Source organism: Dermacentor andersoni, chromosome 9 (genome assembly GCF_023375885.2).
Source record: "Dermacentor andersoni chromosome 9, qqDerAnde1_hic_scaffold, whole genome shotgun sequence".
In the NCBI taxonomy this organism is placed as follows: Eukaryota; Metazoa; Arthropoda; class Arachnida; order Ixodida; family Ixodidae; genus Dermacentor; species Dermacentor andersoni.
In genome coordinates, this window is record NC_092822.1 from 109746521 (window position 1) to 109770201 (window position 23681).

A 23681-nucleotide genomic window follows, 5' to 3' on the forward strand; every position below is an offset into this window, starting at 1 on the left:
ACCACCGAACGTTTCAGAGCGCGTACCCACAAGCAAAGACCGATTCGCACGGAACCTGAATCCTTAAAATGCTCCAAATTACTTATATGCAATGCTTTAAAATGCAACACAATGTGTTGCACATCCGTAGGGCACTCTGGACGACCTTTATGCCGATTACGCTGAAGGAACTTATCGCCACACGCATCACATTTGTTGCGCATCCATTTACTTTGGAAACGCTGGGTCAACAAACAGGACGCTCCGAACAATTGCAGCGATAGTCGCCCCGTATCACCGTTGCTGTACTGGCCTGCGACAATAAGGGGCGTGTGTCTTCGCTTGAGCCGATAAGCTTATCTCTCCATAACGGCTTTCAAGTTGTCCACAATCATCGGTATCCACTAGCGGCATTAACGTCCTCAGGCAGGAGAGCATGACGTCACACTACCACATTGGAAGCCTTGTCGGCCGATCAATGCATAACGGCAGAGGCGTCGCGGCTGCCGTACTTCTCAAAACATTCAAGCTCACTACACGCGCTTGCTCAAGGATCTGGAGACCCGGAACCAGTGCATTGTTTCGAGGCCTTGGCAAACACGTGTCTATCTAATCGCGGCGCTCAAAGTTCAGTAAGCGCGACACGAGAAAGAAGCCCACCACAGCGAACGCCCAAGGACGAGTCTGTGCCGTGACACTAGAAACACTGGCAGCATGGGATTCGCACCGACGACCTACATTGCTGCACTGTTGCTGACGTCAGTGGTGCAGACCACTCTGGCAGCACCTGCATGGCCACACCCAGGTACGTTCATACCTATTATGCAAATCAAGGGATCTATACCCGTGTGTGCGGACCTAGAATAGAGGTTGGGTGTTTCACGTCCCCTAGCTGCAACTCAAGCTCCAGCAGCAGCCCGTGTTTTGAGTACTTTCTAGCTTAGTAATGCTGCTGCACCTAATTACCACACGAACAAAGAGCTACTGGGTAATCTTAAAATTAAAATTACATTATGGGGTTTTACGTGCCGAAACCACGTACTGATTATGAGGCACACCGTAGTAAGGGACTCCAGAAATTTGGATCACCTGGGCTTCTTTAACGTGGACCTAAATCTAAGTACACTGGTGTTTTCACATTTTGCTCAAATCGAAATGCGGCAGCCGTGGTCGCGATTTGATCCCACGACGTCGTACGTAGCAGCCCAACACCGTAGCCACTAAGCTACTGCATAATTTGAATATATAATTTGCGTACAGTTCGCGCCAGTCCCACACCAGGCAGCATGACGAGGCTTTAGAATCTCTTATTTTCGGTGACCATTATCGGCGGTATTTCTTACACTTCTGTGGTCTTTGTATGACATAACGTCAAGAGGGAATGCTCACTACAGCGGTAACTGCTAGACGCGAAATTAATTTAAAATTACATTCGCTCCAAGTGGCTTTAAGTATACAGCACGCACTCACAGAAGTGTTTGTTTTAAAGTGGTCAGCAAGGAATACCACCCCAGGAACTTCATGTCCTCGTGACATGGCGGGACTCAGCGCTGCACCTGATTCATGAGTCGTGACGGCGCAGGTTTCACGCCGGCTGAAACGCTGAACTTCACCGCACATATTACCTAACCACACACCCCCCATATTACCTCACCGACCATTCGACGCTGCGATATCGAAAGTCTTTAGCGTGAGGTACTCGCACAGCATTTTGCGCATCAATACACATCCATAATGGTGTGCAATGAGAAATTATAGACGCACGGTTTGTCTGAGAATTACAATCTTATGCAGGTACGCGTCTCGTAAAATGTATTCGGGAAGCAATGGGCAACCGAAATGCTGGCAATGGAAAATAAAGCCAGGAAGGCTTCAACCAGATCGCGTAAAACGAATAAAGAGCATTATTCTACAAAACACAACGTCGAATGCCATTCGATGAAGTCGTATCCAAATTGTATTAGCATTTTAAGCCTCAAAACGTTCTGTAGCCTAACTAACGACCGCGCTGCACGTCATTTTTACCGTGAATAACCAACTAGCCCAAGCAACCGCCATTTTCTCGATAAGGATACGTCAAACGAATATTTGCTTAAAAGTGCAACAGAACTCTGTTTTGCCTCGTTTTTCTCAATATTAGGTTCTCAATCTATAGGTAACCACTCTCGCATTATTTCAGTCTCCGAAACTCGAAAATTATCAAATACGTTTCCCTAGGTCAAATACAAATGTGATGGCTGATGACACACTCACCTTGAGGTCTGGCAGCATGACGAAGCCTGACAGGTCACGACGAAGCCTTCACTTCGTCGTGACCTTTTTTTTTAAACCTGAGAATACACAAGCACATACACTCGGCGTGCCCGAACGACACGCCATCCATCCTATTCATGGCACTACGATCCCCGCATCGCTTTACAAAGTTTTACCCCTCTCCCTGTCTCCCTCTCTTTCTTTATCGTGGTCGGTCCTAGGCAAAACAGAAATTAGTTACTTATCTTAGTAACATTGATATTGATACGTCCAGAACTCGGTTAAAGTAATAGCTGGCTTTCCGGTAATCGACTGAGAATACACAAGCACATACACTCGGCGTGCCCGAACGACACGCCATCCATCCTATTCATGGCACTACGATCCCCGCATCGCTTTACAAAGTTTTACCCCTCTCCCTGTCTCCCTCTCTTTCTTTATCGTGGTCGGTCCTAGGCAAAACAGAAATTAGTTACTTATCTTAGTAACATTGATATTGATACGTCCAGAACTCGGTTAAAGTAATAGCTGGCTTTCCGGTAATCGAGAGTGTAATGTAAGCATAAAATGACGAATGGCAAAGCAGATTGGTGGGAGATGATACTAGCCACAACCTTAAAATGGGTGTAAGGCACATTCGCAACGCCACACTCCACCACACGAAACCGCACCACGTCATACTGTGCCCTGGTCCATATGGACGCGATTGTTTACTGTCACAGACAATTGCGTCCACATGGCGTCTTTTGCTGCCTATGGTCGCGCAGCCTTCAACCGCTTTTCTTCCAACCGTGCAGCGCGCTCAGCGTCTGAGGCTAGCAATAAAAACAGCGCTAAACGACAGGACGAGTGAAGGGACACAGACAACAGCGCTGACTAACAACCAGTGTCTTTATTCTTTCAGTCAGCATATATATGCTCCACCACTATCTCAAGCCACAGAATCAACAGAATTGGGCATGCGCAGAGGGATTGCAATTAATGCGATATGAAGGCAATCTCCTTCGGAAGGAGAGCAATAGAGGGAAGGTTTACACATGCTTCGCCGCTAACGTGAATGTGCAAAGCTTCAGAAATAAGGCGCGCGCGGTCATCGCGGTATTTTGACAGGTAGGTCACATCTTCGAAAGATGGCTTGCAGCCGTATTCATTGCAATGCAAGCGTTTTTATATCGGCCAAACGGGGCGGTGCATCAATGACCGCATGCGCGACCGGTCTAACGGAGCGCCTGAGCAAGACCCTCGCCGACATGCTAGCAATGTACGTCGACGTCGAACACAAGACCTAGGATGACGTCCTGCCGTACGTAACATTCGCTTACAACACGGCGGTGCAAGAAACAACACAGATCACGCCGTTTAAGCTGGTTTACGGCAGGAACCCGACGACGGCGCTCGACGCCATGCTGCCGCACGTCACTGACGAGGAGAATCCTGACGTTGCTACCTATCTCCAGCGTGCCGAAGAAGCCCGACAGCTTGCCCGCCTACGGATCAAGAACCATCAGCGTACCGACAGCCGACAATACGACCTCCGACGACGCTTCGTCGAGTACCAGCCCGGCGACCGCGTTTGGGTATGGACCCCGATACGCCAACGAGGACTGAGTGAGAAACTATTGCGACGCTATTTCAGACCCTACAAGGTCATCCGACGTATTGGCGCACTGGACTATGAGGTCGTGCCAGACGGCATTTCGCATTCACAGCGGCGCCGCGCGCGATCTGAAGTGGTCCACGTGGTGCTCCTTAAACCCTTTTACGGACGCTGACGAACTTCCTTATTTTGTTGTTTTCTTTGCTATGAGTGCTCTTCTTTATTACTTTCGTTTGTTTGCAGCATCGGGTCGATGCTCTTTAAGAGAGGGGTATTGTCACGTGTACTTCTATTTATCCGGCGACCACGTTTCGCCGCTTAACAAATGTTATCGCACAGCGCGGGACGCGCCTGCATGTATCCGAAGTTTCTGGAAAGTTATCGATGCTTCTATCCGCTGTCTGTTGTCGCCGAACCTTGTGTTATCTGATTTCATCGCGTGACGCGAATGGTGTAGAACTTTGTGGAAGACACGCGGATCGCAACGGTTACTCTGGAACATTCGACGACTGATGTATAAAAGCCGACGCGCTTTACCCGTTGATCAGATTTTCGACGATCGCCGACTGTGTTTGCCGCTGTCGCCGTTCTTTGAGTGTAGCCTGTTCTTGAGGGCACAAGTTCGCCCAATAAAACGCAAATTTCCTCTTTCTCAGTTTGGCTGCTTTCTTCACAGTCACTACCACGTGACAATTGGCCTCGAGCTCCACCACTAGAAAAACTGGCGCCACCGTCGGCGTGACGTGCTATTAGGGATCACGTGGACATAGCGGCCGCGTCGGCTGCTTCGGGAGCGCCGAAGCGAGCTGAAAACGTTTAAATTCCCTTGTATGCTGCGGTCCTCATTTAGTGGCGAGATTTTCCCGCTTCGAGTGTCTCCTTCACAACGCTCAAAAGCACTACAATAGGTAGTGGCTGCCTTTGAAGGCGCGCAACATGGTAGGCTACTGCTCGGTGCCGCAGTGCCGGACGTACGCAACGGAGCCCGGTGTCTGCCTTATTCACACGTAGCCGCAGGACAAGAAGCTGCGTGAAGCTTGGCTAGCGAAACATAAAACCGGCAAACAGTAATCGGCTACAACTCGGGTATGTAGCAAGCACAGACGCGAGGAAGATTTCTGCGACGGCGCCGGGCCTGCGATGTTCGGAAAACGCGCACTGAGACGCTCGCCCGAGTCCGCTGCCCGACTAATGCCATGGCGGTTTGGTCTATGAGCTTGTCGATGCTATAAATACTGGCAAGTTCACTGGAGTGGAAAGGGAGCGGTAAGAAGCACATAAAAAAAGCATGGCATATGGTCATGTTTCTGTTATGAATTCTGTGCACTGGATTACAGAAAAGAAACAGCGGGAAATCGCATGCTGAAAACACCAATAAACATACAGTGCAACGCAACTCGAGAAATAATATTGAAACGACCAAGAATTTAGAAGAAAAAGAAAGATTGAATCGTCGCGACCACACATCACAGTGCCCGTAGACGTCGAAGTCTCTACAATGAAATTATTTTTGAACAGCTCTGATAGCGCCCACGCAACAATGGTTGCTTGCATACTTTCAAATGCTCATATTCTGCGGCCTAAAGCTCATGGCACGGTGCGAAAGCGCGCACGCGGCGAAAGCGAAACCATGCGCGGACAATCATGCAGATGCGCAGTCGGTCGCTGCGAATATGTGCGATCGTTGCATTGAGGCTTCATTCTATTACGCTCCATTTAGTTATACAAACACTATAAGAACATATTTCACATAGTTTGCTCTCAGTGTTTACCCACCTTTCACGCCAGAAAGCCGGTTCGGATGTCGCTATTGCGGCGACCGCGTGCAGTGGCGTTCACTGTACGTACTCGGTAAAGAGATAGCGTCTGTAAATGAGTCTGTGATTTCAGTTTGCCCAACGTTATTATTTAGACAGTAAAAACTTCTCTCGTTTCGAAAGTACTTACAGAAATGTCCGGGAGAGCTCGCGTGTGGGGTTTTCAGTGAGCGCTGACAGCAAAACCTATGAGTAGCGCGCCGCGTGATCCCTCATACTACGCCAGCGAGGCGCTTCCGATAGATGGTGACTCCGTAACACCTCGCAGCCAATATGCTGACTGAAAGAATAAAGACACTTTGGTTGTTAGTCAGCGCTGTTGTCTGTCTCCCTTCACGCGTCCTGTCGTTTAGCGCTGATTTTATTGCTCGTAATCATGAACCAACCAGCCCAAATGCGTACTCTTCTACTCGTCTGACGCTACTTTCTTCTTTTGTCGCGCGCCGAAGTGGTCGGCTGCAAATGTGCGGTGCGAGGCGTTCTTGTCATTCTTGTGCACGGCCGCATAATCCTGGCGTTGTCGGCACAGTCGAGCAGTCTTCTGCTCGGGCGTGTAACTCGCTAAGCGATCGGTTTCCAGAAAACGCTTCCTAACTCTCATTCCGCCGCATTGCTCGGCTTAAGCATTTGCGACGGTGATCTCACTGAAGTAAAGAATGATGCAGGAGCGTATGCCGCCACGACGCGACGAAGGCGTGAAAGCTTACTGAGCTGAAATGAACCTGTTTTGAACTGGATAGTTACAAGTCTCGTCTAGGCTAAACAACCATCCGCGGCCATCCGGAAGCTGCAGGCATTGCCGGGTAGGTCACGGAGAGTGACGCCATTTCTCGAGGCGGCGCAAAACCCGCTCCGCGGAACTCACGGACCGCTGGCCCTGAAAAGTCTACAGACAACCCTGTCTCAGCGCCAGAAAATGACTGTAAAGTCTCTGCTGCACTCTATGTGCCTTTTGAACGTCGCTATTGGAAATGACAAATTAAACTCTAGCGTACTAGCAGTTACAGCTTGAGTGATATTGTGAACAAACATTAGGAAGAAATAGGAAGCAATATATTTTGTAACTTGTTTGAGCAGTAACTAGCGTATGCAATACGGTCCTGTACAAAAAGTTGGTTGCCTGGATGATCTCGTTTAGTTCTCGCAACGATGCCCGGATGCTCTTGTTTCGTTCTTGCTTTGTTCTCGTCTTGATTGCCCGGATAACGCCTCGGGCTTTTGGGTGAAGGTCTCAAGGTAATAAAGGCACATATCCGATAACCAGTTGTTTAGTAGATCACATGCCATTAGAAGCATTACTTTTTCTAAGAAATTAGGTTCGCGAACACCTAGCACACTGCTTTGAGACAAATAAGGAAACGATGCAGTTGCTTTATGTGGCATATAGTATGATGCAATGATAAATTACGATGCAGCAGGGCACTTATTTACTGTATAATGTAAGTTTTGGGCTGCATCAAATGAGTGTAGTGATACGTCACATGCCATTTTAGTGCCTTTCAGAAATTTGTCATTGATGTTATGCCGGTAGAATAGACAAAGTGGTCGCGAAACTCATGCCGTTAAAGTAGCGGTTAGAATCGCAGGATAATTCATGCTATTGTGCATGTAATACACATTTGTTGTACATGCACTCAAAAAAAATTTACACCCTTCGGATTGTATTTTGTCCCCAGACAATATTCGTAATCTGTCTTGCCCGCACTTCCTTTCTTTAGCGCTGCAAGCCAGGTACTTCCTAGTCACGAACGGCTGGCACGTTATCAGCTTGATGCATCATTCTCGACAGGAAAATAGCGAGCGCCGAGTTTTCAAGAGAAGATACGCAAGCAAGGCAGATGATTATTGTTTGGGGACAAGATAAGCCCCAAAAGCTGTAAACATTTTGTAGAGTGTACACACACAGTCGTCTTCGGTGTATTTAAGCAGGTACATTTATGAGCTGAATGGGCATTCGGCTATTTTTCTAGTACTCCCCAACAAAAGATTCCTGCATGAACGCAGAATAAGAAGAATGGATCCGAACTAAGACAGCAAGCGTGTTCATGCTTTTATTTCTGCCTCCTCTGTGAATGTGTAATTATTATTATTATTATTATTATTATTATGATGATTATTATTATTATAAAACAGTTTGCGAATGTTATTCGTTTTCGCATGTTATTCATAAGGCGCGTTTTATATCTGCGCTTTGAAAAAAATTGGCATTTTTGTATTTACGTCTTAAATGTGTCTGTCTTAGCTGTGCTTGCAATCAATTTAGTGGACTCCACCATGATCTCATACAATCATTCGCGATGCTCGGTAGCCCTTTTTCGATGTGCTTTCTTTATGTGGAACATTAAAAAAAAATTAGGGCAGGTACTCCGCACCGGGGAAATGTCAGTAGTGCAGCATTCTTTGCAATCATTACTTATAGTAACGATTACTTATGGTGAATCATTGCTTACGGAGCTGAATGAGGGGTGCCATGCTGCTAGGTTCCCACGGTTAGGCTGGTTATCACGGTTGCCGGTGGTAACTGCCGCAGTAATTCTCAGTATGCGACGTGCGTGCGCAAAGGTCCTGCCATACCACGTATATCGCTGCACCGTATCATGCAGTGATTGCAAAACTAAAGCTTTGCAGCGTCGCGATGAATCAGCCAGTTACATACGCCCGGAACTCTATTCCGCTGGGGAAGGATATTACATATATGTACGGTTCGTACTTTCGGAAGTATTGCAAGATACGGCGTGGGTTACAAAGCAACGGCAATGGATATTCTAGTTGATACTAAGAGGAAAAAATGAAGCTGGGTAGGCCATGTAATACGGAGGACAGATAACCGGTGGTCTACAGAGTTACAGAATTGTCGCCAAGGGAAGGAAACGCAGTCGAGGACGCTGGAAAATTAGGTGGTGCGATGAAATGATAAAATTTGCAGGCATAACTTGGAATCATCTTGCGCCTAACAGGAGTAATTGCAAATCGATCGGAGCGGTCTTTGTCGTGGGCAGTGGACATAAATATAGGCAACTGCTGCTGCTGATTATCTCGAAAGCGTTACTAGTTATAGGATTTCTGCAAAGTAGGCATAATATTCCTGATTCTGGCGTGAATTTGCCGTTACAGGTTCCCGAAAGCCAATAATTACCAAGCAAATTAGCATATCATACATTATTTGAGAAATTATCGTTGGTAACTTTCTTTGCGGATGATGTCTACTTAGCTACGGAGCCTATCCGCAAGTGTTGTGCCGAAACCATTGACAACGATTGTCCATGTGAGCGAATAGCTCGAACGTACAAACAAACAAGTGATCGAATTCACATACAAACGAGCAACCGAGCCAGTGAAGAAAAGAATGAACGAACAAGCGAACGACCAAACGAAAGAACGAACATTTTCCTTGCTGTGTCCTACAACCGACCATCCACCACTGACCTGCCACAAAAACAGCAAATGGGAGCAAAGGAAGTTAACAACAGGTGCCTAGATATGGCATACTCTTAAACAAACAAAAAACAAACAAAAAAAGCAGCTCCGCCTAGAGCGAAATACCTAGTGTGCATCCGTGAAAATATTTCCGATCGAGTAACGTCACTTTACTCCCTCCTCCTCACACGCAGGCAACCAGGCCCTAGAATCCACGGGACTCTTCGAAGGCGACATACTCCTGCCTGGAAACAACTCGGAGGATGTGAGCCACTCTCCTTGGTGACGGTTCTGTGACTCATCACGCGTGCAAACACGGCTAACTATTATACTGCACTCTTTAAACTCAAAGTGACTACCAACGCTGCAGCGAAAGGTCGCGGGCTCAGTTCCGTTCCGCTACGGGCCGCCGTATTCTGACCAAGGACAGAATCGGCGAACACCTGTGTAGTTAAATTTTACGGCGGGCTCAAGATCGACGCAGGAGGACGCCTTCTAGATAGCATGAGGTGCGCGCGCGTTGATTCATTACTAAAGTGTACTAGAAGGGGCAGTGTCTTCAGGGGCGGCACGCAACACACATTACCGTGGGACGGCAAGTGTGGAAAGCTGCGGCACTTGGATGCCAGCCCGTGCGACAGCAACGCCGCCGCTAACATCCGTCTATCCGTCGCTCATCCATGCTGTTATCAGTTGGGCTGTTTGTGTACCGCTAGCGCGTAGATCGAAGCTCGTGTTGTTTGTGATTTCTTTTGTAATTTTAGTAGTTCAAAACCGCGCATTGTTAAAGCAAGGATGATTTTCTGTTACGCTATAACTCAATCTATAACGCTATTTCTCGCCTCGAAATGACCCAGAATTCCGTCCTGAGTGAACTCGCGTTAATACGTGCTGCGCAGTCAATTACAGATAGCTTAGTTGGACGCCTTGCCGCCAGTGTCGACAAGTTAGAGCAAACCGTTGAAGCAAATAAAGCTTGCCATCCTATCCATGGCACTGCGCCTGGTTCTGTAATTTCCAAGCTTTCGTCGGAAGTGCAAGCATTAACTGAAAAATGCGACGACTCGGAGGATAGACTTCGGCGTTGCAACTTGGTCTTTTTAGGTCTCCGTGACATGGTTGGCGAGTCTTGGGAGCAGTCCGAGGACCAGATTATTTCATTCTGCCGTCACAAACTGGACGTATCAGTCGATACTAATAACATTGAACGGGCCCGTAGACTAGGTCAATTCCAAGAAAAGAAGAACCGCCCTATTATCGTGAAGTTCGCGTGGTTTAAAGACAAATCCGAAATTCTCTCTTGTGGCGGGAAGTTAAAAGGCACATCGTTTGCTATACGCGAAGATTATTCCGCACGTGTGCACCTGGCTAGGAAAAAGAAATATCTTTACGCGCAGGACAGATGCCTTCCTTTTAAGATTAGGTTCGATAAAGTTATCATAGGCATTAAGCGTTTTGTTTACAATGCTCAGACTGACTGTGTTATCAAATACGAATCCCAGCCCCCAACACCTGCTTGCACTCACCCGTTTTTATCCTTCACCCTTGACTCTCCCGCTCCTGTCTTTGAAGCAACTTACCACCTTATGCAGGGTGTGCTTTCGAACGTCCGTAGTTACTTATCAAAAAAGGATATCGTGGAAGCTCTTCTTCAGGATAGTGAAACCGACTTTGCCGTCTTTGCCGAATCATGGCTAACTCCGGACATCGAATGCGACGAACTATTGCAGGATGCCACCTCATTGATTGCTTATATATATGATAGGACTTCACGCAGGGGCGGTGGTGTATTGGTCTTTGTTCGATCCAATATAGCCTCATGTTCCGTTGCGATTAACCGCAACCTAGAGATTGTCTGCGTTAAACTGTCCCTCGAAACATGTACAAACATACTTATAGCATGTTATCGCCCTCCTGACTGTGACCACACCTTCACTAATGACTTGCACTCGGTTCTAGTTCATTTGACTTCCCGGTTCCCCAAGGCCGATTACATCCTTTGTGGTGATTAAACTTCCCTGACATAGACTGGAAGAACTCAACCGCATCCTCACAATTATCCAAAGAGTTCCTTCAGTTAACCCTATTGTTCAACCTTACTCAGACTGTCCACTCGGCCACTCGGGGCTCTAACATACTCGATCTTGTTTTGGTCTCCAACCCTGACTTAATTTCATCGGTGTCCCTTCCCATGGAACTAAGTGATCACAAAGCCGTAACATTCCACCTATCTTTTCCCATTAAAAGAAAACAGCCAATAAAACCATATATCAGGAGCTACAACAAGGCCAACTTTTCTGCAAAAAACTCCGAACTCGAATCTTTCTATGAATGTTTTCGTCAATCTGCTTCTTCACGGTCAGTTAACAACAATTGGTTGCTATTCAATCAGCAAATTCAAAATTTAATTGACAAACACGTCCCTCTGATTCGCATTCGAGGCGATGCAGGCCAGCCCTGGTATTCTAACTCGCTAAAAAGACTATTGCAAAGAAAGAAAGATTGTATTGTGTCGCTCAGAAATCGTACTCGGCATCTAAATGGAAGAAATACTCGGATTGCCTGCGCGAATACGCCTGTCTTTTGAGGCACTCGAAACGCAAATTTCATCATGAGGATCTAAAAAATATCATTAGTGCTAACCCTAAAAAGTTTTGGAGCATCCTAAACCAAAGAATCAATCCCATAACATTGCGCTTGTTTATCCAGACGGCTCTGACGTTCCACTTGATCAACGGGCTAATGTCATGAACTCCTATTTCTCTTCTGTTTTCACCCCCGAACCTGTTCATGATGTACCGGCGCTGCCTAGACGAAATTTTGGTGCAATGCCACCAGTCGTCATCACAGTTGAAGGTATTTTGTGCCTCATTAACAAATAAAAAATTTCTAGTGCTCCGGGACCTGACAATATTCCTGCAAAGTTCCTTAAAAGTACTAAGGACGTGTCGAGTCTCATCTTGCAGATAGCTTTTGCGCAGTCCCTTTTAAAAGGAGAAATTCCGCACGACTGGAAGACTGCGAAAGTAACCCCGGTTTTCAAAAAGGGCAACCGCTCTGACCGGTCAAATTATCGGCCTATATGGCTGACAGGCGTTGCATGCAAACTAATGGAACACATCATATATTCCCACGTCGCCAGTCATCTCGATAACTCCGAGGTTTCCGCAAGCAGCACGGCTTTCGCCCCGTGTTATCATGTGAAACACAATTACTCGAATTTACTACAGAGCTAAACTTGAACTTGGATTCGTCTTTTCAGACCGACGTCATTTACATCGATTTTTCAAAGGCATTTGACCATGTAGCTCATCGTCGTCTCATGGCCAAACTCAGTTGACTTAATGTTGGCCCGCTTACCTTGTCAGGGATTAAAAGCTTTCTAACAGGACGATCTCTGTTCACAATCATTGGCGGTAAGCTTTCAACAGCAGCACAAGTAGTATCCGTTGTCCCTCAGGGATCAGTTCATGGCCCGCTTCTCCTTCTTATCTTCATAAATGACTTGCCATCTGGAATGACGTCATCTATTCGCCTCTTTGCTGATGATTGCGTTGTATATCGTCGAATCTCAAACATTAGTGATCAATCATTACTACAACGCGACCTAAACCTAATTCAAACGTGGTGCTCGCGCTGGTTGATGAAGCCTAATACCTCAAAGTGCAAATGCATGGTTGTTTCACGCAAAAGAAACTAATTTGATTTTTCAGTATCCCCTTAATTCGACAGATTTATCCCATGCTAGCGCTTACCGATGCCTAGGTGTCCTCATTAATAGTAAACTGACATGGTCTTATCATATCTCGAATGCTGTAACTGATACCTCAAGGTCGCTGGGTTACTTAAAAAGAACCCTACGTCTGTCCCCCCGGTCCCCCCTCCCCCCCCCCCCCCCGCGGCAATCAGGAAAATACCTTCGTTAGGAGCAAACTCGAATATGCCTCTCCCATTTGGAGCCCTTAACAAGATGATTTAATTACCTCTCTCGAGTCGGTCCAAACTCGTGCCGCCCGATTTATTTCATCAAACTATAATACACACGTCAGTGTAACCCACATTAAATCAACTCTTGAACTACCCCCTTTAGCTGTAAAACGCAAAGTCTCGCGTCTCGGCCTGTTCCATAAGTTATATCACAACTTTTCTAAGCTGCATGGTACACTGCTATGCCACCCGCTCGAAGTTCTCGCCGCCTGTTCAACTCCAACAGCGTCCAACGCCTTCATGGTTCGACTCTTGCATTCAACAAATCGTTTCTTCCCGCAGCCATTGAAAACTGGAATTGCCTTCCCGAAGCGGTTGCTCTTGAGAGAAATCCAGAAAAATTCAGGCAGTCCTTAATTGAGCTTTTTGTTAAATAACTTGAACTACACATTTTCGTTTTCTCACACCGTTCTTACGTTACAGGCGTTGTCCAATAGAATATATTGATTTAGATTATGCTTGTATACTTTGTCTTGTATTTCAATGTCCGGTTGGGTGTCAATCTTCTATTACAAAGTATATCTTCGTCTGTTAGCTTATTTATTTATTTATTTACATGTACCATACAGGCCTTCAAGAAGGCATATTGTAAGGGGGGAAATACGGTAACATATTAGTATGGAGTCGGGAAAGAAATAAACATCAGCATAATGAAACCTGACTAATGAAACCTGCTTGTTCCTAATTACTTGCTCCATCCCATACTTCTATGGAAGGATGTGTGTTTTATCTTTTTTTTTTTGCCTTGTGTTTTACACTTCTCTTTACTGTTTCCTTTTTGTGTGTGTGTGTGCGCGCTCCGTACTTGTAACGTAGTTGATTCATTGTTAAATAGCATTCGCTCCTTTATATGTTATTTCAATACTGTTCCCCCTCCCCCTTATGTAATGCCCTGTTAAGAGTCCTTAAAGGTTAAATGATGATGATAGTGATTTTCCCTTAGATATTCCAATTTGAAATATGTCAACGCAACATAAAGAGCTGAATGCGTCTAATTAAGTACTTAATTATTAAATTACTTCTAATTATCCGACTTTCAAACGAATACATAATTAAAGCTTATGAATAATAAATACATAAATAAACAATTAAAAATAGCTCTACTGCTGGTATGCGCTCCTCATAACCTAGATAATTGAGTAATTCGGTAAATAATCATATTGCAATTAGTTACTTTTGCTATATCCAATAGATTGGTGACACTGTTTCTTCTGATTTACTTATTCATTCATTTATTTTCGTACTCTCAATCGCGCAAGGCATTACAGAGGCGAGAACAAATGCAAGCATTAATGGCAGTCTTGAAATTTTTGGAGTTAGAGATGGGAGTGATGAAGGCAGGGAAATACGTTCCAGTCTTCCGAGGTTCTTGGTGTAAGTGAGTCTAAATAAATTTTTGTACGGCAAAGGGACACACAAGCTTTTTGGGAAAGATCAATGCGAGGTGATACGTACGATGGCTGATGAAGCAATTCTTCCCTAAGTACGTGATCGAAGTAAAATATTTTTTGGAAAAGGCACAGTCAAGGACACTATCGCGGCAGAGCAAGGTTAGATAGGTCAAGAGTTAGTTTCGTTGAGGAGACATTAGAATAACAACTATAGTTAGAAAGAATAAACCGGGTGCTGCGATTACGGACAAGCTCTGAAGGGTTTGTTAGTGTTACCTGGTCAGGATCCCAAATTGAGCAGGCATACTCAAGTTTGGGTCTCCGAGGTCTTGTATAGTGGGAGCTTTACTGTAGTATTGACGCGTGAGAAGTTCCAACGCAAGAAACTAGCGTGCGATTAGCGTTGTTGATATTATAGCTTACATGTTTACATGCAATGTCCGCAATAGATTCTGGGCTATAACGACGCTGAGATACTTACAGAACGTCATGGCGGTTAGGGGTGTCTTATTAAGAATGTAATCAGCGGGATTAGTTGTGCAAGGCAGTTGAGACATGCGCGTTGAGACACTGGTTAATATTAAGTTTCATTAGCCAATCGGAACACCAGTGGGACATACTATCGAGGTCAGTCTGTAATACGGTACGGCCACAGGGATCAGAATTTATGCGATATATGACACAATCATCAGCAAATAGTTTTATAGAAGAAGAAACTTGGGTAGGCAGATCGTTGATGTATATGAGAAAGAGGAGCGGTCTTAAAACCGACCCCTGAAACACCCCTGATGTTACTGAAGCGAAAGAAAAATAATGACCACTAGCCAAAATACAATGTAAGCGGTTAGAATGAAAGCATCTAATCCAACCTAGGGCATTGGCATCGAGTTTCAACATATCAAGTTTAAGAAGAGTAGCTGATATGTGACTGAATCAAATGCCTTGGCGAAATCTAGAAAAATACAGTCGATAACGAAACCTTTATCCAGAGCGTGAAATAAGTCGTTTGTAAATAACGAAAGCTGCGTTTCATAAGAAAGTGATTTTCTAAAATAGTATTGACAAGCAGAGACAAATGAGTCAGATTATAGAAAAGATATTATTCATCAGCTTGTAAGGTATACTGGTCATTGAATCAGTCTAGTTTAGTGGAGAATGAAAAACACCCGATTAGTGCAAAGGAACCACTCCCTCCCCTTCCAATCACTTGGTAAGTTGCAACATTGCAATGACTGTGAGATAATCTCGTAAAGCATCAATGATGAATACAGTGATGTACATTTCAAAAACTTCGAATTTCGAAACATTTCGTGAACATAATATTCATGTATTGTTCGTTTGATATCTGCATACGAAGTAGGTTTTCATTCATACATTTTACAGTGGATATATTAGAACCTCGCTGAATTTCTCTTGACGTCCGCAGCTTCACCGAGCAGGGGGAGAGAGCTGAGAGAGCGTGAAAGCAGAGTATAAAAATAACATCGCGCAGCATACGACGCCACGAGGGCGGGTGGAGCCATGCGGAGGAGAAAGAGCGGCGCGTCGGGAACACAGGTGGTGTGACGTCATGGCTCTCCGATAAAAACCTACGCGGTCGCTTTGGTGGTCCGCTTTCTCGCAGTGGAAAAAATGAGCACTACTTTCCTGGCCTTCTTTCAGCTCTGCTGGGCGCTGGTGTTTGCGATAGCAGAGCCACGCATAATTTTTTCAAGTGTGACACGTAATTGTAAATATTGCATGTGCATTTTCAAGAATTTCTCTAACGGATTCTGGCTGAGCCAATATTTAGATGGAACGAAGAATCTTAGGCGTAACGTCAAGAGACAGCTAGAGAGCGGTGTGGATCAGAGAGCAAACTGGGATAGCCGATATTCTAATTGACATTATGAGAAAGAAATGGAGCTGGGCAGGTCATGTAATGCCTAGATTAGATAACCGGTGGACAATTAGGGTTACAAAATGTGTGCCAAGAGGAGGGAAGCGCAGCCGAGGATGGCAGAATACTAGGTGGAGTGATGAAAAAATAGAAATTCGCAGGCGCTAGTTGGAATCGTTTGGCGCAGTACAGGGGTAATTGGAGATCGCAGGGAGAGTGAGAGAGAGGGAGATCGTCTTCGTCCTGCACTGGCTGCACAGACTGCTGCTGCTTCTGCTGCTGCTGATGATGATGATGATGACGATGATTGCGTTATCAACGGTCAAGTGAAGTGTACACGAAACGGTACATGTATTTTTAGAAGTCACGAAAGCCACGTTCTGAAAAAAAAGAAAGAAAAGAACACTTGAAGGCAGCACGTTCCATTCGCTAATGATCCACGGAAGAAAACGAGTCTTTTAAAAGGTTTGTATGTGCGAAGTATAGTGTCGCGTCGGGATTGTAACTATGACTGGTCGGCCGGAAAAAAATTGGACAAAGGTATATAGCAGGATTCATATTAGTCTTCCGAGTGTGGAGCAAGAAAAGAAATTTGAGTCCTGCGCTATTCTAAAAGTTGGATATCGTTAGTAGCCATTAGTGAAGAAAGCGGATCAAGCTTGGGATAGGTGTTGTTCTTTTACTGCTACTACCTTTACTGCTTTCCTTTGAACCATTTCTGGCTTATAAACATCCTTTTTAAAATACGGGGCTCAGTGCCCGCATGCATACTCTAGACGGGGTTGAATAAAAGTATTCCATGTAAGAAGTTTGATCTGTGAGGGTGTGTTCCTTAGTTTGCGTCTAAGACATTCCAGTTCTCTATACACCAGAACACCGTGAATTCAAAGCGCGCCGCCATATTGATGAGCGCCGGTCACGCCATCTATCCCAAGCGCCGCGAAGTAGCAGGCCTGGGCTGCCACGCCGGGAGATGCGACCCGGCGCGAAAGCGAAACTTGGGCTTTTTAGCTGGGCGGAAGGCGTGTTTCGCGTTTTTTCTAGCCTGTCATTTTCGCTGTCTCGATTCAATCAAACTTCAAGACCTCATGCAAGTCCGCAATGGCCACACTGAGTGATGTGCAGACTGCAGAAGCGAATACATCGGGTAACCACGTAAGCACGTAACCTGTGAAGGATTTTACAGCACTGTGTTGGTGCCACATTTTATTAAAGCACGCAGAACGTTGTCCTCTGCGCTTTCAGTTTGGTCTTGTTTGTCATGGTCACTACTGGGTTGGCCGCGTTTGGCAACCAACTGGCGAGGTCGTTTGACTGCCTGATTAGCAGACGCCTGCCCTTCACCACCTGCACATTGAAAACAATATATATGTTATAGTAAGAAGGGCTGTAGTTCTTTCCCATGCCATCACTGTTGCGAAGACATAAAGTCCTCTCAAAATGAAATAGAAAATGCACCAGGCCAATTGTATCGTGCAACCCCTTAAGAGTACAACATTAAGAACACAAGCCTACAGTACTCGAACAAGCAGCATGCGATGCTAAACCTGCACTCATTTGAAAATGAGGAACTACAGTAGTTATAATGTTCAACTACATGTGCAGTCAAAGCCCATATAACAGGGCGAGCATGACGGATGCAGGTTTTGTACAGTTGCACAAACCATGACAGGGCACATAAAATTACCATCCCTACTTAAAGCTGCATCATCAGGGAAGCCTTTGGTACAAGACAACAACCGCACCTGCATTCCAAAAAATTAGCCCCACCAACTGCAGCTACCTGGTATCAGACCTGTCTCGCTTGTGCGAGGCCATATCGGATTGTTAGCGCTCCCTTAGAAAACAGTAAAAGAAACTGGTGAGAACGAGCAAAATTTTGTTACAAAATACAACAATAAATAGGCACCTTATTTTCCTCGCCTTATGAACGGAAAAATTTTGCGCTTTGCCCTGCATAACAGCCCGCACGCAGTTTAGAGCTCAGGATGCTCAAATGAATTCGTTACGAATGACACCTGCAACACCAGCTCGTAAAGACAGGCGCGCTGCAAGAACGCCTTCGGCGACGAGCAGTCGTTGTTTACGTTTTTGTCGACGCATGCTACGTGACGAGCAGACTTCGTTTTACTTTCATTAGCAATAACGCTCACCAGCAGGGCAACATACTATCGTTTACAACTTGTCGTTCACGCTTAATGGTCATGCCGTGCAGCAGCTGCAAGTATCGCTAACCGCAAACTCAACTGTTCCGCTTAACCGTCGGGAGCTCTGCCTGAATGAAAACACGAAAAGGCTTGCCTTCTTGTTATAGCCAAGGCGAAGCACCGGCGCGGGATTCTGCTCTGTGGGCTTGTCCAGAAAGTGCTCGGAGCAAACCTGCGTGTTACACATATTACGTTCGTAGGGCGCAAAGTTGAACGTGGCACCAAAATATACACAGATCGAATACTCACTCGTGCATTTTCACTGGGTTGGTAGTTCTTCCTATTCACTGCAGCTATCCACCGGTGGCGCAGCTTGTCATTCATCGTTGCGGATGGAAATCGGTGCAGGCTGAAAACACCGCACCGGCACGATTCCCTACGTGTATTGTGCTCTTCGCAAACAGCGCTAAGCAACCTGCTCCTTTTCCGCTGGTTATTTTGGCATCCAAACACGACGCAACGATGCCCAGATGACTTCTTGTACTTTGGGTTCGCGTGAACGGGCACATTTCCGCACTTTGGAGTCCTAGAGCTAGCGCCAGCCATGTCTGCTGGTCGCCGGCGAACACGCTTTGGCAGCCCAGAACAATATGGCGCTGGTCGACCGGGCAATCCGGGTGCGAGAGTATGCGTTCGATTAGCCTGGGTGCGAGGCTAGCGTGTTCTGGTCTATAGAAGAAACTGAACAAACGTCGTCAATAGGGCTAGGCCATGATAGTCGACTGGTAATTTTGTCCCCAATTATTTAAACTTGCCGACTTCGATCAAGCGATTATTATTTAATATATATCTAAATGTGAATCGACAAACATTATTTAAGAGTTGCATAAAGACCAATTTGCTACTGCTTAATTCCATCGACCAGGCGTTACACCAATCAGAGAGAAAAATTAGGTTATTCTGCAAGCACTATTGGTGCTTTCCATATTTAATTGGCTCGTAAAGAATGCATTCATCTGCAAAAAGATTTAAGTTTATGACGGATATGTCTACTGATGAAACGATGTCATTCAGGGGAACTCCCAAGGCTACAGGCAGAAAATCAGAGCTGCAACCTTCCACCTAAGCAAACTGTTTCCGATTGGTGAGGTAGGAGTGGATACAGGTCATTAGATTAATGGGTAGACCAATGCTAGAAAGCTTCTTGAGTAGATTACCATAACAAACACAGTCAAATAATTTTTTTTTAAATCTAAGAATATAGTATCAATTTGGCCGCCGTTCTCAAGTGCTATTGTGAAATCATGAATAGTGGCGACGGGTTGGGCGGTGGTCAACAGGCCTGCCCTATGCTGGAACGGAGTAAAAATATTGTTTTCTTCTAGAAAAGGCATTATGTATAGCGCAGTGATACACTCTAAACGTTTACAGGGACAGGATGTAATCAATAAAGGCCCGTAGTTTTCAAAATTCAGGCGATCACCGTTCTAAAAGGCAACAACTACGAGAGCCGTTCGCCAATCATCAGGATAATTCGAATCATTGCACGAAAGAGGAGAGGTATGGGTGAAGGCCTGTGGGCAATAGGTTCAGCGGACCGCTGCGGAAATACGTTAGGTATACCGACTGTACCCACAGAAGATTTAGTCTAGATTCAGTAACAAAGAAAAGACACCTTCGTAAGTAACAAAATCGACATATACGATAGGAACAGAATTATTAATCGTGGCAGTGTGGTGTTCCTGAATGAATAATTAGTGGAAATAGTAACTGAATATAAATCTGCTATTTTCGTTGCATCATTGACAATATGGTCGCCCAACGACAAATCGGTAAGTTCTTGTGCGTGTCGCTCAAGTACCGCCACACTCTATCAGGGTTATTGCTGAAGAAAATAGGGAGTGAGTCGTTGAAGTATCTCGCCTTGGCTTCAGTTAACCGAGTCGCAAGCTGGGCCTTCAATTAAGTGAAGCGTCTGCTAGGTTTCCCTCAATACATTTTTGCACAGACGCGTATCGCATCTTTGCGTAAGGCACTACGCTACTTATTGTTTTTTCAACGTTCATCAGATCCTACCTGCGCACTTAATGAGGCCGTGTTGTTTTTGTAAGAAGCCATTGCTAATGCAACGTTGGGTGCCGCACATCATGCGCTCAAATGAGACTGCCGCATTATAAAGGACAATTGGCATAACTCTTCATTAGTTAAGCCTCTCAGGTGTTACAAACACGGTCTTATCACAGTGCGTGGGATCCACAGTAACCTGCAAAGACAGACCGCAGATTGATGGCCGAAAAATACTTCGCGCTTAGGAACAGTCAAGCCCATCGTGAAATGCGTGAAAAGGATACATGTCTTTCCTAGTAGTCATATATATATGTCTGTAGTAGGCACAGTATTACGTCGAAAATTACGAGCATCATGAAAGTACCCGCCGAAATTATAATGAATTGTAAATCTGTAGTATTGAGAACTTTGAAAATAAATTCGTCATAGAGGCTTTTCCTTTGGTGGAGAAAAATCCTCTCTCTCGGGGGCTGTTTTGGGAGAGTACAAAGCGCACGCACTGCCTCTTCTGCAGTGCAATATAGAGAGGCGGCTCACGTGGGTTTACGACTGTCTAGAGGACATTATGGTGACACTCAGAGGCTCTGGTTAGAAAGGTCGACATCATCTGCGCAAGCACGCTGATGGTGCTGACAGTCAGATAAGACCGTTAGAGACAAACTTAGCGCACAGCAAACTGACGACAGCTTTTTGCCCGTTTGCAGCGCACAGCGGTGACGAACGATCTGCTGCTGTGGCCGGAGGGCATCATACCATTCGTCGTCGAGTCAAGCCTCGGTGAGTGAACTTCTTTGATTGATGACAGCTCACAGACGCATTCATTTTTCGTGACTCAAGAAAGTACTGTAACTAGTGATAGCTAAAGACACCTTTTACTCAGCAGCTGCCTAGGAATAACCCGTGCCGTGGCACATAGGCTGAGCAGTTCAATCGATGCTTGGAGAGGGGATACATTTGGTAGAATAGCATTCTAGTTAAATGGGTCTACCGATTCATTTTGTTTTTTAGAGACCGAGTGAAATGTTCCGCAGCTTACTCTGCGTGAAATGTAGTTAACGCCACTATCCTTCTACCTCTTCTTTCGTAAGGCTGTAACTGCTTTCAAATTTATTCGCTATGAAAGTGCAAACGGAGACACCGACAATTTCATTCCTTACATATTAAGCATCACCATCCTTACATTATCACAATAACAGCCACCATGAGCGCAGATGATCTTAGCTTGCTGCAGGACAAAGCACTTTGCAACAAGGTCCAGCTACACCTGTATTACGTGAGCTGACAGCATGCATCGTCCACCATTTCCAAATCACTGCTTCCAGTTCTATGACGCTTCTGGCGACGTTACATATCCCTTCGGACCAATCGTGTTTACCGTCTTTGTTTTATCTGACACTTTTTCTTTCATCCCTCATCGCTTACTAGATTGTCAGGCGTGCCGCTAGGCTAAGCTCTCTACATATTAGTAACTCTCTCGCTCTCTCTCTGATAGCGGTATCATGCTCTACCCGCTTCATGACTTCCCGAGTCCTGTTACTTCCTGCTGTCAAGCAGAAAACCATAGATGGTGATGTTTTCTCAGTTTTCTCTTTCCTGTAGAAAGTAGTTTAATAGTAATCGCTTTAAAGTAATCAATTTTCTGGTCCTAACATCGCGACAGCGACATCTTAACCAAGCCTCTACGGACACGTAAAGGAACGACGCGAACGTCTGGCAATGCCACTAGGAATGTCCGCGTACGTGCACCGAACACGTAGTGGCCGTGATTTGAGGACTGACCACTAAACAAAGACCACGACGCAGAACGGAGAGCGTAAGCGTCACCTGGCGTGTTTCAAAAAGATTCAGTCTGTTATTAAACTCGCCACACTGCGCCCCGACCGGTTTCTCTTATACCCCTGTCAAGCAGGGAAGTCAAGTGCACTTACGGGGAGTGCACTTCGGGACCTTGAGTGACACTTTAGGCTACGCTGTGCTAAACTGGAAAACAGAGGGCGCTCGCACTAAAAAAATGGCGACAGACTAAAACCATGTTTTTTGAAGATGTAGGTTAAAATTAAAAAAAAAGACATTCTAAAAAGTGATTGCTGTAGTTGTATTATAAATAAAAAACTATAGAATCTATATTATCTCAACAGAAAAATAAAATATTTTTATCATAAGAGTGTTGCAAGTCAAGGCCGGCCAAGACGAATGCCTAGCCAATCCAGAACAAGATGGTGGCGTGCGACGAGGCGGCGTTTGATCCTGCTAAAACAGAATATTAGCGAGTTCTGTTCTGATTATTTTGTTAAAAGCTGTTCAACAGCTAGAATTAACTTCGGTGTCCTTTTCCTATGCATTACATTTTCTATCGTTGAAACCGTTGGCGGCGAGGCTACGCACTCGACCAGCAAAGTGCGTTCCGTGAACGCACTCCGACTGCAGCGCACTCTTCTACGAGTACACTGCGCTTGCGAAGTTTAGATTTAGGAAAGTGCACTTGAAACCGAGTGCACTCTCCGTAAGTACACTTCACTTGCCCGCTGGACAGGGGTATTAGAGGGTTCCTATTTCCCATCCCTTCCATATGGCCCCTGTCACGGGGGGCAACTCCTGCTGTGAGCTCCAGCTCCTGCTGTGACAGATGGGGTGGCCCTCGCCGACAAACTCCACTGTCAGGAGTATATTGGAAAGTATAGAGGACATGAAATAAAGTATGCTTATGCATAGTGATGGCCACATTACCTGTACTTCAATACCGCGAAGATCTTTGGAGGGCCGAATCGAAAAAAAAATTAATTTAATTTCGTCGCACTTAATGTATAAAATCGAGAAGGGAGCCGCATTTGGAACTTGTGTTGACTATATTACACTAGAACCCTGAACTCCGTGTAGAGTGGTGATGATGCAACAAAACTCTTTTTTTTTTCTTTTCCTGAACTTCACATTTCGTAAGCATTTGCAGGGTTGCGCGTCACAGTAACTGCCTCATTCTTATTTTTTCTTTGCCTTTTCTTGTAGTATTTTCCTCTGTTTCCTTCTCCAAGTATAACGGGCGCAGCCGTGGTTCAAGGGGCCTTTAAACACTTTCTTTAAGATCGTAAGAAAACGTTGTCGATCTGTAGAAGAGGCCTCTGTGAATATGTGGGCCCGATGTTATTGCAC

At 45.4% G+C, this 23681-nt stretch overlaps 1 protein-coding gene across 2 annotated transcripts in view; it reads left to right on the forward strand.

Moving 5' to 3' along the window:
• Positions 1-417: 417 nt before the first annotated feature.
• The window catches only part of LOC126528494 (astacin-like metalloprotease toxin 1), a 50596-nt gene continuing 27332 nt past the window's right edge, over positions 418-23681 (forward strand). The window contains exons 1-3 of one of the 2 annotated variants that reach the window (XM_050176371.3): positions 418-784; positions 9258-9328; positions 21239-21311. In XM_050176371.3, the coding sequence (XP_050032328.1) occupies positions 694-784; positions 9258-9328; positions 21239-21311 (235 nt within the window). In that variant the 5' untranslated portion in view covers positions 418-693. Of the gene's footprint in view, positions 785-9257; positions 9329-15924; positions 15999-21238; positions 21312-23681 lie in introns of those variants that run through there. The other variant, XM_072284279.1, reaches the window with a different exon arrangement.